General features: G+C 43.4%; 1 protein-coding gene across 1 annotated transcript in view; it reads left to right on the top strand.

The window, feature by feature from the left end:
- The window catches only part of SALL2 (spalt like transcription factor 2), a 673,107-nt gene extending 662,984 nt beyond the window's left edge, over positions 1-10,123 (top strand). Inside the window, exon 3 of the mRNA XM_085650612.1 lies at positions 9,589-10,123. Within this exon, the coding sequence (XP_085506738.1) occupies positions 9,589-9,609 (21 nt within the window). The 3' untranslated portion in view covers positions 9,610-10,123. The remainder of the gene's footprint in view (positions 1-9,588) is intronic.
- The last annotated feature ends 5,493 nt before the right edge of the window (positions 10,124-15,616 follow it).

Below are 15,616 nucleotides of genomic sequence, written 5' to 3'. Positions count from 1 at the left end.
GGGAACTCCGCAAATAGACCTATTTGCAACACACCAAAATGCCAAAACTTCACATCCAGACTACCGTGCAAACAGTCCCAAGGGAATGAACTATGGACAAGCTGGTCAGGGACATTTGCCTACGCTTTTCAACCAATACCACTGCTACACAAGGTATGAAACAAATGCAAATTCAGCAACATGACGTTAATACTAATAGCACCTCAGTGGACCAGACAAACCTGGTTCTCACAGATCAGAGAGATGGCGCAAACACCCGCAAACAGGTTCCCCACCAGAAAGGACCTATTAACAGTGCAAAACGGAAGAGTACTACACCCAGAGCCAGAGAGCCTCAGCCTAGAAGCATGGCTCCTGAAGACCTAGAGTTTGCACACCTCAAACTACCTGCAAGCACAATGGCGGTACTCAAAGAGGCGAGGAGACCTACCACAAGAAAGTGCTTCGTAGCAAAGTGGAAAAGATTCTCCGAATGGTGCATTAGGGAGAAACTACAAAGGAAAATTACAAGGGAATCAATAATACAAAAATACTTAACGCATCTACTACAAAATAAACTAAGCTACACATCTCTAAGGGTGCACTTAGCAGCGATAGTTGCTTACACAAGAGGAGAAACAGGAAAGAGTTTCTTCACCTTCCAAGTAGTAAAGAGATTTCTACAAGGGCCAAAGAGAATTGCACCTCTAACCAGAATGCCAGCTCCAGCATGGAACCTCAACATAGTGCTAACTCAATTGATGAAGGCACCATTTGAGCCTATTCACAAAGCTACACTGCACATGCTCACGCTAAAGACAGCCTTTCCTGGTAGCTATCATATTGCTACGAAGAGTGAGTGAATTGCAAGCATTAACACAACAAGAGCACTACCTACAAATACACAATGATAGGATTGTAATGAGAACAGACCCACATTTCATGCCAAAGGTGGTGTCACGGTTCCACATCAATCAGACAATTCAAATACCAAGGTTTTTCCAAAAACCATCCACAAGCACAGAAAGGGCGTTACACAGACTGGACGCCAGGAGGGCATTAATGCACTATGTAGAAAGGACAAAGGAGTGCAGTAAGACAAAGCAATTCTTTGTGTCCTTTGCCAGAAGCTTTTTGGGACGACCAGTTACCAAAAATACCATTGCCCGGTGGATTGCACAAACCATACAACTCTGCCACAAACAAGCAGGGCAACATTTACAAGGGGCAGTTCATGCTCACTCAACAAGGAAGAAAGGAGCAACAATTGCATTTCTAGTGAACACACCTATTCTAGACATTTGCCAAGCCGCAACATGGTCCTCAGTGCACACGTTCACTAAGCACTACTGTGTAGATATTCAAATAAACAAGGAAGCGCAAGTGGGACAGAAGGTCTTACAACACAAATTCAGTAACCAGAGCTCATCTTCCACCCAGCCACCACAAAACTAACAAACCGCTACAAAGTCTATGCACAGTATAGTGAATTCAGAAAGATTCACGCTGCAAAACGTATAGTTTCTTACCTGTCGGTGTAGTTTTGCAGCTTGAAGACTTTCTGAATTCACTAGCGATCCCACCCTCCTGAGACAGGAGAAAGACTATTAAAACAGGAGAAAGACTTTAAAGATTAAAGGAAGAGAAAGAGTAACACAAAACAAGAAAAAGAATCCAAAGATGGCGACCAAAGGTGGGAGCTTCCGGAGGAAGCGCGTCGACGTCACGAAGGACACCAAATGGTGGTACATCGACGCCCACCTGGGCCACAAAAAAACAAAACAAGCATTGGCATAGCCAATAGGTCTCGCCTTTGGGACCTTATAAGTGTTTAGCCATGCAACAGTTGCATAATTAAACACTTATAAGGTCCCAAAAGCGAGACCTATTGGCTATGCCAATCCTTGTTTTAACTGCTGCAATCTATTGAAGCCTCACGGAGAACATCAAAGCGGCAATGTGAAAGTAATCGTGGTAAAGCGAGGCGCGCGCGCCCGCGCACATGCACTGTAGGTCTAGGCTGGCCTGGTAGCACTTTTTGGAGCCCTCACAAAACGTCTCGCCAGACCAGCGCATGCGCTGGGTCAGGCGAGACCTAAAAAGAGAGGAAATGATACAATTCTGGACCCAACCACTAGATGGCGGAATAATGCACAGCATAGTGAATCCAGAAAGTCTTCAAGCTGCAAAACTACACCAACAGGTAAGAAACTATACGTTATGTGGTGACAATGTCTCTGTAGGTTGGGATGGTGGGGCTGTATCACACACAAGACACAGCTATGGTGCAATCGGCTGCTGCCCCACTTGGCAGATCTTCAGGGCTTTCGCGGCTGGGACCAGACAGGGATTTCCTCTGTTGGAGATGGTATGCATGCCCATACCCTCAAGTAATTTCAAGAACTCAGAAAAGAATTCTCCATGCCCTATAGCCAGTTCTATAAATATCTTCAATTTCGCCATGCACTAATGCATATATAACCTACATTGCCACCCTCCCAGAGTTTAACCACTTAGAAGGCAAGCTGTTGAGGGGTAAGTTAGGGGATCACAAAATAAAAAAAATATACCAATCCCTCATCACACACTGTGGAACCATTCTTAAGTCCCTAAGGTCGGTGTGGCAGGCGGACTTGACGCCCGTTGACAATGATGATTGGACGCAGGCCCTTGAGCCCCCCCCCTTCCCTGAGGGAATGGGGACGCAAGGGCAGCCATTTCGTCGCTCATCCGATTGATCCAATTGAAATACTTACATAGGGCCTGTTACACACGACATAAGCTTTTGAAGGTTGAGCTGTTGGAATCCCTTGTGTGTCTGCACTGCCGAAATGACAGGCACTTTCCTACGACTTGGGCATGTGTAGCTCTAGATAGGTTTTCGAAAGGTGTGATTGCGTGCCTTGCTGAGGTCCTGGGGTGGAAACTCACTTGATCTCCTAAACTGACCCTGCTCCATATTAGGGATAAGATTGGCTGTAACAGATATAAGCACAATCTTTTATTTTTAGGCCTCACACTAGCCAAACGAGACATAGCTAGACTATGGAGGTCTGAGTTGCAACCTTGTGTGAATGCTTGGAGGAGGGGGATGGACTTTTGTATGGGGTTAAAGGATTCTATTTTTTTAGCACAAGGGTGTCCTCTGAATCATAAAAAGATTTGGCAGTGGTGGACTGACTACTGAGGCATCACTCTGGCACCCCATTTGTCGATTGCCACCACCATAGATGTGGAAGTACAGTCCTATGGTCGAGTTACGTGTTGTACTATATAAACTTTTTTGGGGTTTATGGGACTCCAGCCTGGGGGATTCGGGGAGACATAGACTAGTTCTATCGCAGCGTGTTGTACCGTTTTGTTATCTAACTCCAATATGCAAAGCTATGCTGATATATGTAATAATCTATGTATGTATATGAGGCCCTTGGGCTATATGACAGCAAGAAACTCTATAAAACTTTGCTATTAAAAAAACAACATTAGTGAAGGGCAAACACAAGCCCAAAGATCCGCTCAGGCTCAAAGTAAAGAATACCGTAGGAAGAAATCCTAGGAACTAGCATTGAGGCAGATGAGCGATTAAGAACACCAGAGGCTTAAGGTCTGTGAGTCTGGAATAGCACAAGATTTCCTCTGACAAATGGATACTCAGTATCATCCACCATGGATATTGTATAGAACTCTTATAAACACCGCCTACCATCAATACAAAGACATGTACCCACAGCAAAGGAAATCTAAGACATAGAAGAAAGGAAGTAGCAGATTTGTTATTAAAAAGGACAACAGAAAAAGGAGTATACTCCGTCTTCTTCCTGGTACTCAACCCAGACAGGTCACTAACCCATCTTGGACATCTTGTGCAAAGGCTTCAAATGGCAACCCTGCAGGCAGTTATCCCAGGCCTACAGAAATAGAATTCCAAGACAATACACCTAAGATGCCTATCTACACATGCCAATGAACAATAGGTGCACAATGTTCCTTAGGTTTTTGGTGGACAAAGATCACAACTAGTTCATGGTGTTATCTTTTAGGAAAAAGTCCACACCCAAAGCGTTGCACTGCTTCTGAGAAGGAAAGGAATCAATGTCTAACACCTACCTTGTAGACTGGCTGATAAAGGCAAAGTTGTACAACATAACTGAGACCTCTAAAAATAGTAATGGAAACACTATACAATCTAGGTTTTCCATCAACAGAGAAAAACTGTCCCCACACCGGAAAGGGAAAAGACTTTCCTAGACTAATCTCAGAACAAGAAAAGGCCTTCCCTGTTGAGGAGAAAATCCAAGTGATTATAGAACTATTTGGACATTACCAGAAGGAGTAAGTTCTGACAGTGAGGACGGTGTGGAATCTGACGGGCATGATGGCATCATGCCTACTGCTCATACCAAATCCCAGACTCCACATGCAACCAACCAAGGAGTGGCTGCAGAGACACTGGTCACAGACAACAGGGAGTTAGGAGAAACTAGCTGTTGTAACAGATAAGGTATATACGGATATGTAATGGTGGAGCATGAGGAACATCACAGTAGGAAGACCCTTCAACCAAGCAACTAACCCCAACTGTTAACATAATGACAGACGCATCCTACGTGGGGTGTGGTGGACATATGATTATGCTGACCATCAGGGGTGCATATAGAGCCCAGAAGCTTAGAGTCATGGCTCCTGGAGATATAGAATTCAGACACTTGGAACTCCCATTATGAACCATGGAAGTCCTAAAAGAAACGAGGAGGCCAGCATACAGAAAATGCTGTTTCAAAAATAGAACAGTTTTGAAAGTGGTTCTCCAAAGAAGTAGACTCTTGCGCCTATACAGATGACACCGCAGTCCTAAAATATCTAGCATACCTGCTAAACTCTCCTATGTCAGACTAAAGGTACACCTAGCGGCCATTTGGGATGAACAAGAGTAGGTATAGGAAGACATTTTATCTAAACACTAATTTTGAAAAGGTTCCAGAAGGGAGCAAAAAGACTAGCACCACCCAGAGTAGCACCCACGTCAATGTGGAAGCTAAATGTAGTACTTACACAGCTTATGAAGCGACCCACCGAGCCCATGCATAGCATAGATCTACAATTCCTCACCTTGAAGAGGACATTATCACCTCCTTGCTTAAAGTGAGCAAACTTAAAGAACTCACAGTGTAGGATCCATACTTTAAAATGTATCAACAGGTTAGTAAGAAGAATTAGCCCTAGTTTCCTTCTCAGGGTTTTAAACTTCTATGCCATACAGCTAACAGCCTTAGTCCATCAACCAAATTCACACGTAGAACGCACCCTCCACACACCGGACATCTGATGAGTGGTTATGTACAACATACAGGAAATCAAAAGAATCAGGAAGACCAGTCAGTTCTTGGTCTCCTTAGCCCCAACAACCAGGGACCTAGTTTCAAAAAGGACTAATAAGGTGGATAATCCTAACAATACAAAGATATCACAAAGCAGCAGGGTTAACAGTGGTAGAAAGACTAAGGGCCTCATGTAGGTAGCCAAATACCGGTCGGTAACGGCCGATTTTCGGTAATTATACCGTTACCGACCGGTATTTTGGCTTTTGGTATGTAGGGGGTGAATTTCTGTATTCGGAATTTACCGAATCGGTAAAATTACCGAATCGGTAATTTTACCGATTCGGTAAATTCCGAATACAGAAATCAGATGTAGGGGGACTGTGTGGGTGTTGTTTAGAGTCGGTATTTACCACCAACTAATAGTTGGTGGTAAATAAAGTATGGATGAGTAAAAGCATTTAAAAGCGCTTAGAAGTGTGCACATGTGGCAGACATACAAGCCATTAGGGCATGTATGTGTGCCACATGTGCACACATGGCCGAATCAGGGGTGCAACAGGGTGTCAATGTGACACCCTGCCACCCTTGCATGTGCTCCCCCATTACCGAATCGGTATTTACCGATTTGGTAATGAGGCATACCTTCCCCTCAATGGGAAGGTATGCCTCATTACCGAATCGGTAAATACTGATTCGGTAATTACCGACTCACTCCGATTCGGTAACATTTACCGAATTTTTACCTACATACACTTTACCGATTCTTAAATACCGAATCGGTATGATTCGGTATTTTAGAATCGGTAAAGTGTATGCCACCTACATGAGGCCCAAAGTGCGCATTCCACAAGAAAGGGGGACAATGTTTTGCAGCTTGAATCCTTTTTTGGATTCACATGCCGTGCATTATTCCACCATCGAGCGGGTGGGCTGGAATTATGTGTCCTTTTTCTTTTGTTTCATTTTTCTTTTTCGGCATTATTGATCACCATGGTGGTAAGTCCATCCTCTCTGTGACATATGTACGCACTTGAACTTCCTATGCATGGTCCCCATCTTCATATTGTTTTTTCCGCCATTGGCTCTGAAAACACAATGGAGGAGCTCTAAAAACCTGAGAGAAATTCAACTGAAAGAGCTACAGACATCAAAGATTTTCAACCAAAGATAATCGAATAACACAGGAAGCTACAGAAAGTGCAGCAGCGGAGGAAGGAAGCCTTCAATCAAAGTCGAATTGGACAGACAATGTACAGAGGTGAGGCAGCAAGGTGTAATGGCGAATACCCATTCTAAATTGTACCCCAATGACCATCACAGGTTTGCCCAGGGACTTTCCCACAAGGTCTGCAACTTGTGCCTACTGAAAGACAACAACAGCAAAAACTGCGAGGCCTACGCAGAGTTTGTTTCAGGATGTTGAAGGCGAGGCTGAGACAGCACTTTGCACAACATGCCTTGGCCAATACCTAAATGGGGAGGAGGGGAAGAAAGCGTCAATGAGCGTCAATGATGTCAAAAAACTGGGGGCCACACAAAAATTGGCCAAGGATTACGTAAAAAGTTGTGGCAGAAGGTAACAAAGACATCAAAAGATGTGGACTCCAAGTTCACAAAGACTACCTCGACGTAGAAACACTTGATGGTCAAAGGACGGCACAAGTAAAAAAAGCTGCACCAGTCATGACTAAAGGACACCAATTGAGACAAGCCTTCTGACAATCCTTCGATGCACCGGCAGGTGAATGAGAAATGGCAAAGGGAAAAAAAACGATGACCAAGAAACTACCAAGAAGAAGGCGACCTCGACGCTGAGCAACGAATGCTCAAGGTTGAGAAAGAAACGACAACTCAAAGCTGACTTGGCGGCACTCTTCTACAGAAAAGAGTTTGACAACTCCTTGATGGGATTTCGCTTCCCACCTAAACCTTCAGAGCAAAAGGAGGGAGAGAGCAACAGCCGGACATTGAGCCACCATCAACCATGGAGCCAAATGAAGAAGACTAAGAGTTCTTTGACTGATCCGCCGCGGAGTCCTCGAAGATATACCATCCCTGTGGCAGACCAGGGCTTTCGCTACCTGAGCATTTTTATAACAACTGATGAGACAGTGTTCTATGAACGAAATCTGCTGGGGCCGTTGCACAGGTTTAAATCGGAAGCCACCCACTGGAAGACGCTGCCCCTCACCCTTCTGGGCAGAGCGTCTTTATTTAAGATGCTTGCCCTGCCACGCTTCTTTTAAGCACTGCAAAATACTCCCTACCCGGTCCCCGATTCCTACTTTTCACCGATCAACTCAACAGTCAGGAATTTGCTATGGGATAGCAAACCGCCTCGTATAGCCACAAACAAGCTCTCTATGGGTTGGTACGACGGAGGTATCGGGTTACCGGACATGCGTCTGTATTATCAGGCGTCTCAGCTGGTCCCTATTAACCGCTGGGCGTTTGGACCTCATTCTGACCCAAGCTTTCGAACGGATTTGTGGTTAATGGGGAAGGTGGCTACAATAGATCGCTTTATTCAAACCCCAAGAAACTAGGTCTGACCGGTCCCACGGCCCGCACAGTGGAGGTGTGGCAAGGTGTCCAGCGGCGTATGGGGTGGCAGGGGCGCCTGACTAAAGCGACCCCCATGTGGGAGCCGGACATTCTGGGACGCCTCGGTGCTTGCGCAGGATTCGATAAGTGGGTCATGATTGGCATCTCCAGGGTGGGGGACGTCTGGATTAAGGGCAAGAGGGCCTCCTTTGCAGAACTCCAACTTAAATACCAGCTGGCACCATCAGAACACTTCCGGTATCTTCAGATTAGTCACGTTATAGACTGTGGCCTTCCTACAGACACTTCCCTCCCGGAGTCCTCTCCTCTGGAGGACAGGTTGTTATTGGACCCAATGGACAGCAAGGCTGTCTTCCTAACATACAAGAAACTCCTTAACAACCAACCCGATCCAATGCTGCAATTGCGTGCTAGTTGGGAGGGAGATCTGGGTGACATCACTGATGAGGACTGGCGCGACGCGCTGGCCTCCCCCGCGAAGTGGCTATCCCAATGCAACTCCGGCTTGTCCAGCTGAAGATCTTACACTGGGTATACTTTGATGCCAAACTACTATTTCGATTGGGGAGGAGACAGGATACAAACTGTCTGAGACACTGTAATCAAATAGGTACATTAATACACACTATATGGGAATGCCCCCACATACAGCGATACTGGGCCGACGTTACTCGACAAATGGCCAGATCTCGTGATAAACCCATAAACCCTACTCCTCGCCTATGCCTCCTTAACATCTGGGAATCAACTGACCTCACCCACACTGAACAGGCATGGGCCACCATGGGATGGAGCATAGCAAAAATAAATATTGCCCAGAAGTGGGGCGTGGATACTTTACCACAGTTGCGAGACTGGGCTAAGGACATGGACCATGCTATGGTGGCAGAGAAAACCGTATATAAAGGTAGAGGCTGCCCTCGAAAATGGGATCAAAAGTGGGGGCGCTGGAATGAATACAGGGGGGACATTTGTATTTCGCCCACGGTAGAACTTAGACGTGCGAGTAATGCAATTCTGGAGAGAGCGGCCACAGACGTGACGACATAACTCCTCGGGCCAGTAAAACTTGTGTGGAATGCTGTGCCTCCTACGCTTATGGACACTGGCGTAGCCCTTTGACCAGGCCATTACAATGTTTGATGCTACTGCTGATGCCCTATACGATAATACACAACTTGTTTGTACTCGGATGTTTGTGTCTACCGTTGAACGATTTATGTACTGTCTTCGCTGCAATTTTCTTTCTTTAATAAAAATGTTTAAAAAAGAGTTCTCTGACTACAGTGACAAAGACTCCCCTCCAATTGAAGGCCAGAAATAACACAAAGACATGTGGTACTGATGGAGCAGGGTTTTTACTTTAAACCCAAATACCTGTTTCATTTTCGCATGTTATAATTAAAAGTACTACTGTTTAATTATTAATCACTAAAGATTTGTCGAGTCTGGTCTAATCAACCTTATTAACAGAAGAATTACACGTGGGAATGCTATTGCATGGCTAAAATAATAAGTGAACTAAGTTGGTGAGCAAACTGACAGAAATAGATGTTGCTTATGTGATGTTATGTTGTTTTGCGCTTATAATTAATACGCATTAATGGCTTTTGATGTCGCAAATAGCTAGGTAAATGCATACACATAAGGGTATTAGCAGGGGAATAACACTGTATAATCATTTCTATGCAGTAATTATGTTTTGTGTTTCTTTTTACTTAAGTTGACCATTGTGGCCTGCTAAAATATGGCTACCACCCGCAGCCTGCATTTGAGTAGATGAATAATTGAAAGGAGGCTTCGCGCTGACTGCGACCTTGCCCTCCTGCTGAACCGAAAAGCCAATCATCATGACGACAAATCCGGGAGAGATGCCAAATACCCCTGAATGTGAAGATTTGTTACTAATCCAAATGCCGACATGATGAACTTATAGTGGTCTCACGAAGGAGATACAATTTACCCTAAAGAGACATCCGTAGAAGTAACGAATTAGTTATGGACTCCTAATTTCTATTCATTATTTGAGACTATCAATGCGTGTGAAAAACTACCGTTGTATCCCAATGTACCAAGACGACATAATTTCCGCCATTCGACTGTTTTGTAAGATATGATTGCAACATTTGGAATGTAATTTTAGTATAAATATTAGTAGACTAGAGAGGTCTAGCGCCACTTCTTCCCGAACTGATGATCAGAGGTCCCGATGCTGACAGGAGAGGACGGTGACTCTACATGACGGCTAGAAACTCTAACTATTTTGCTGAGGACCGGATCTGACTTAGGATCTGACTTTTAGCCAGAATAGGTAAATATGAGAGAAATGAACTTGCATTTAATTGATTTTTCTTACAATTTTAGATAAATAAAATTCTGTTTGAATTACTGTGTCGGGTGGTTATTTTATTGTCATGTTATTTGAATATTGAGTGTAATATGATGTTTTTCACCAAATCTATAGCAACTAGTTGATGCCATTGACCTCAAGGTATATGCAGATTGGTACTAATAGAGAAAAGGTGTTTCTCCTTATACATGGCACGGATAGAGTGGTAGGATGAATGTTGGTGTTATGGGCCCCACCAGCGTGTGATGTGTGTGTGCGTGTGTGACTGTGAGATCACTCCGTCCATGGAAGTAGAGGGGATTCGGAAGCTCTGATCTGCACCAGTTTCTTGGTAGCAGAATGATGGTTAACTATTGTCTTGATCTGGTGAATTTGCGTGTATATAAGCTTGTTGATTATTGATTGATATTGATGTTTGCACTAACACTGTTTGTTGAAGTCGTATTGAGTTTTGTGTAGTGTGTACGGCTTCTGGGACGTAGGAAGTCGGTGACAGTTCCGTAGTAGGGCAGAGGGAGTGCTGCTCTCGGAAAAAGGCGGGATTGTTAGCCCTGTATGTAGACAGGGGAAAACGTGTGACAATTGAAGTTGCGTGTCGCATTGTCTGGGTTCGATGAGGTAGCATCGCCGTGTGTTACCATTAGAAATTTATTTTCTGTGTGAGAGAAGTGTATATGATAGCGAAGGTTATCTGTGAAGTTCTGGTCTTAGGTATCAGGGATCCTTATGGCATTCCGTTAACGCTTATCACTAGAAAGGTAATAGGTATTCTCTGAGCTTGTTAGAAGGACAGAGCAGAGGTAAGCGCTGCTTTGTTAACGTGTGATATAATTCTGTAGTAGGACAGACTGTTCGCTGTTCTCGGGAAAGACAGAATTCTGTGTGAATGTACTACATTTTCTGATGTGAAAGTGCGTGAATGAGAAGGCATTCTGGTTAATTGTGAAACTCTTAGGAGCATTCCGGAGAAAACAGTTAATTGATGCTTGATAGAAGGGTAGAGTAGAGGGATGTGCTACTTTATCAACGGAAGTAACGATTCTGTAGTAGGGCAGAGGTAAGCGCTGCTCTCGGGAAAGGCAGAATTCTCGTGGGAAAGGTCTTTTGCTGTTCTGTGGTTAGCGAAGCAGACAATGGAGATGTTTGTATGTTGTAACTAACAGACTCGTAGAAATTGAAACAAAGTCTACCAAGTAGTGTTGTAAAGGAGGGGTAGACGAGAGAGAGAGGAGACAGGAGCAGAAGCTACTCCAGCGACTACTGACGTCAGGAAGACCGCGCTGTGATTGGACGGAGGGTTAGAACGGTGGAAGCACTGTGATTGGTGTGCTAGTGTACGCCGCGCAAGGATTGGGAGACATACAGGGTGACGTAGACGCTCAAGGATTGGTGCGTTGGTGTGAGTCGCGCTGGGATTAGTGGACTGAGTCAGTGGCGTAGACGCTCCAGGATTGATGCGTTAGTGTGAGTCGCGCTACAATTGGACAGGAGATCGTACAGTTGTAGAAAGAAAAAAAAAAAGGGTTGCGGAAAATAACAAAATGTATTACCATGCTGAGGAAAAGAAAAAGAAATCCTTGTTTAGTAAGGTTAAGAACTGGTTTGACAAGGATAAGGATATTGTGACTAGGGAAGGACAGTTACTTCCTCTGATAAGAACCCCCGCATCCTTCATGGTTGCGAAATATGGGTATCATACCTGTATTTGGTTAGACAACTGGGTAAAGTATACTAAAGATGATGGAGTTTTAGCGTTCCCAGAGCATGGCTCATTTAGTCTGGCCATAATGAGGAACTTACGGGAGAGGATGATGGGCCTAGAGCCTCGGCCAAGGCAAACGCAGTTTGAGGCATTGACTGAATGGGAAGATGAAGTGCATGAGCGAGAAAAGCAGAGGAGTGGAGGAAATTACAGGTACATGTTTGGGCGAAAGTATGATAGCGAAACTCATCATGATCGGATGAGAAGATGGCGAGATGCCAGCATGACTGAGAGATTATATCCTGTGAGAACTGCAGAGGAGACAGAAGGGAGAAAGTGTACAGAAAAATAACATCATATAGAGACAAGGAGGTATGGGGCGAATGAGTCTGATGATGATGTCTTGGATGACATGTTCTACAAAAGACCACCCCCGTATAGACGAGAACCAGAGGTAGGAACAGCAGTTACCCCAATGAGAGACACCCTGCGGATTATAAAGACAGAGGTTATGACCCCTGAGTTAAAAAGCAGTAATTCCCTTGCCGAGAGAGAGAGAGCGAGAGAGAGAGAGAGAGAGAGAAAGAGAGAGAAAGAGAAAGGGAGAATGAAATTGAGGATGAGAAGACCAGAGAACTAGCAAGGACCACATTTGAATTGACAGAGAAAATCAGAGAACTGACGAAAAATCTTCAAGCAGTTACGGTGCCTGTGACAATAGGTCCGGTTATGCCGATTTTCGACAAGCAGAGGGTTGGCGAAAGTGGTTTGACAGTTCCATATGTAGCCAACAGATTGATTGTTCCTCCAGAGCAGGCAGAAATGAGAGCGGGAGAAAATCAGTGGAGAACAGGAGAAAATCAGTGGAGACATACCATATGTGGAGGAGAGTTGAATGTGCAGACTAACACAGGTTTGAATTCCGGTTGTGTGGAAGGGAACAGAATGATTGGAGGATCGATCTTAGAACCACAAAGAGTGACAGAACCAGGGGGTGCAGAAAAATCCGCAGGGATAACTGCGGAAGATTTGAATGATTGGCTGAAAGCTTTGCAGAGGAAAGAAAAAGAATCCCAGGGAATTGATGTAGCTAGAATACGTATGGAAATGGAGGAGCTGATTGTAGGAACAATCCCTACAGAAACGCTGAAAAATTATCAGGAAGGGGAGATTTTATTCCTGTGCAAGAGTATCACGTGGAGAGCAAAGAACATACATGACAGGTTGAAAGGAATAGCCAGTGAAATGGGGATCGACATGGAGAAGGTAAAAGCTTTACAAAAGCCTTACCGAGTGGATTTTACAGATAAGGACATTGAGAATCTGAACAATGCAGGCCGGACAGGACAGATTAAGGAGATGATTGCTTTGCTGAGAAAATGGGGAGATGTGGAAAGATGGAAAGATAGATGGTATAGAAAACGAGAGGATGCAGCAGACAGAACTTACTCAACATTCCCCCTAAAAGAAAAGGAGAAAGCAGTGACAGCTTATCCCATGAGGGAGATTCCAGGAGGAGGGTACGTACATGTCCCCGCTAAGAGACCTGCCGGTATATATGCGCTATATAAATAAACAAACATAAACATAAACATAAACAAGATATTTTATCATTTACAAATGATTTCCCTCGACTAAGAGAGAAGCCCGTCGAGTGGTATAGACAGGTAGACAGATTTGTGAAGTTGTCAAAAGTGCTGTGGATCGACCTGAATAGTCTGTTTGATATAATTGTACCAGCAGACCTGTGGGCTGAATGTAAAATAGTCATAGACTGGCCCACTAAAGAATACCCAAGAGATCCAAAGACAGGAGCTCCAGACCCGGAGGTTATGAAAAAGTATGAGCAGGTTATGGCGTTCCTGAAAAAGAATATACCCCCAAAGGAAACAGACTGGGTTAAAATAGATCGAACGCATCAGGAAGTGAAAGAATCAGTCCATGCTTACTATGAAAGGCTAATACTGGCTTTCAAGCAGTTCAGTGGAGAGGAACATCTGGGTGACAAGGATCTGAGTCGAATTGAAAGAAAGTGGTTGATTCCGCTTTCAAGTTGGGGGCGCGCACAGGTATACTAAGACCTATGTAGGTCTAATTCATGTAAAAGCTTTCAAAAGAAATTCTTTCAAAGTCGTATTCTTGAATTATCATCCTTATGTTTATTCACATTCATTTCATTGTGTCTCCATTACAAATTCATTCTTTGCTATGAATATTATATCCTTTACAATTTTACAATCACCCAATGCATTTTCGATAAATGGACCCTTCCTCAGGGGTCTGTGAATGGAAAAGAGAAAGGAAATTTTCAGGGCTATTCAGCCAATTACAGTGTTAAGTAAGTACAAAATCCTAATGAGATACTCTGGTTATTTAATGAACAATCTATTCCTTATACTACGCTAATCGTGGAAGGTTAGACATCTCTAGATTTAATGGTATTAAAAATGTGATATTGGACGGTCTAAGAGAAGCAATGTCAGTGTTTAACAAAATTGGATACAAACAACCTCCTTATTTGAATAGTCTGAACTCAAACTCAAAACCAGTGTATTTAAATCCTTCATGTTATTTATAACCTCTTAAGCAGTTCACTATTTCTGAATACATCTAGTTATTTAAGGATGTATGAGTTTTAAACCCAGTAACCTAGCTATTCTCTGTTCGCGTGTCCTTATCTGTACTTACTTCCTGATGTAAAACTGCCGCGTATCCGTCTTCCAAATGATAACCGGGCTTATGGAAGTCCACGAGTCTATGCTATTTAAACGTGTCCTAATTGGTTCAAACTTAATCGAGTCTTCCAATCCGACAGACTTATAAAAGTTCTCATGTCTGTACTATTTTAAACATGTTGTGATAGGTTCACGTCAAAATGACGTTTCTACACTCACGTGACTGTGTCTGAACTCTTCCGTGTATAAGAGTTTACCACGTATCTGTCTGCCAATGAGAATCCAGTATATGCGTGTTAACGTGACTCTGCTTCTCAACTAGACTCTGATAGGTTCAACCGCGCTGAAATATCGCTATAGAACCGGTTAATGAAGTGGTACTGCAATGTTACTAAATTATTAGTTGATATTAATCTTAATAGACACTAACATATTTATGAGAGAATACACGTGCAAAAACTCAAGTATTGGCTATTCAAAATGTAACCTAAAATGTGTCAAGGAGCTTGTCATTCTAAAATAAACAATGCAAATAATAACATCGTTATTATTATTATTATTTTTTTCACACTGTTATTATTTGCATTGTTTATTGTAAGATTAATATCATTGGCAGACAGATACGTGGTAAACTCTTATACACGGAAGAGTTCAGACACAGTCACGTGAGTGTAGAAACGTCATTTTGACGTGAACCTATCACAACATGTTAAAAATAGTACAGACATGAGAACTTTTATAAGTCTGTCGGATTGGAAGACTCGATTAAGTTTGAACCAATTAGGACACGTTTAAATAGCATAGACTCGTGGACTTCCATAAGCCCGGTTTTCATTTGGAAGACGGATACGCGGCAGTTTTACATCAGGAAGTAAGTACAGATAAGGACACGCGAACAGAGAATAGCTAGGTTACTGGGTTTAAAACTCATACATCCTTAAATAACTAGATGTATTCAGAAATAGTGAACTGCTTAAGAGGTTATAAATAACATGAAGGATTTAAATACACTGGTTTTGAGTTT

Source organism: Triturus cristatus, chromosome 1_1, assembly GCF_964204655.1.
Source record: "Triturus cristatus chromosome 1_1, aTriCri1.1, whole genome shotgun sequence".
NCBI classification, from domain to species: Eukaryota; Metazoa; Chordata; class Amphibia; order Caudata; family Salamandridae; genus Triturus; species Triturus cristatus.
Note: the sequence above shows the minus strand (reverse complement) of the source record. Positions and strands in the feature narration are given on the sequence as shown.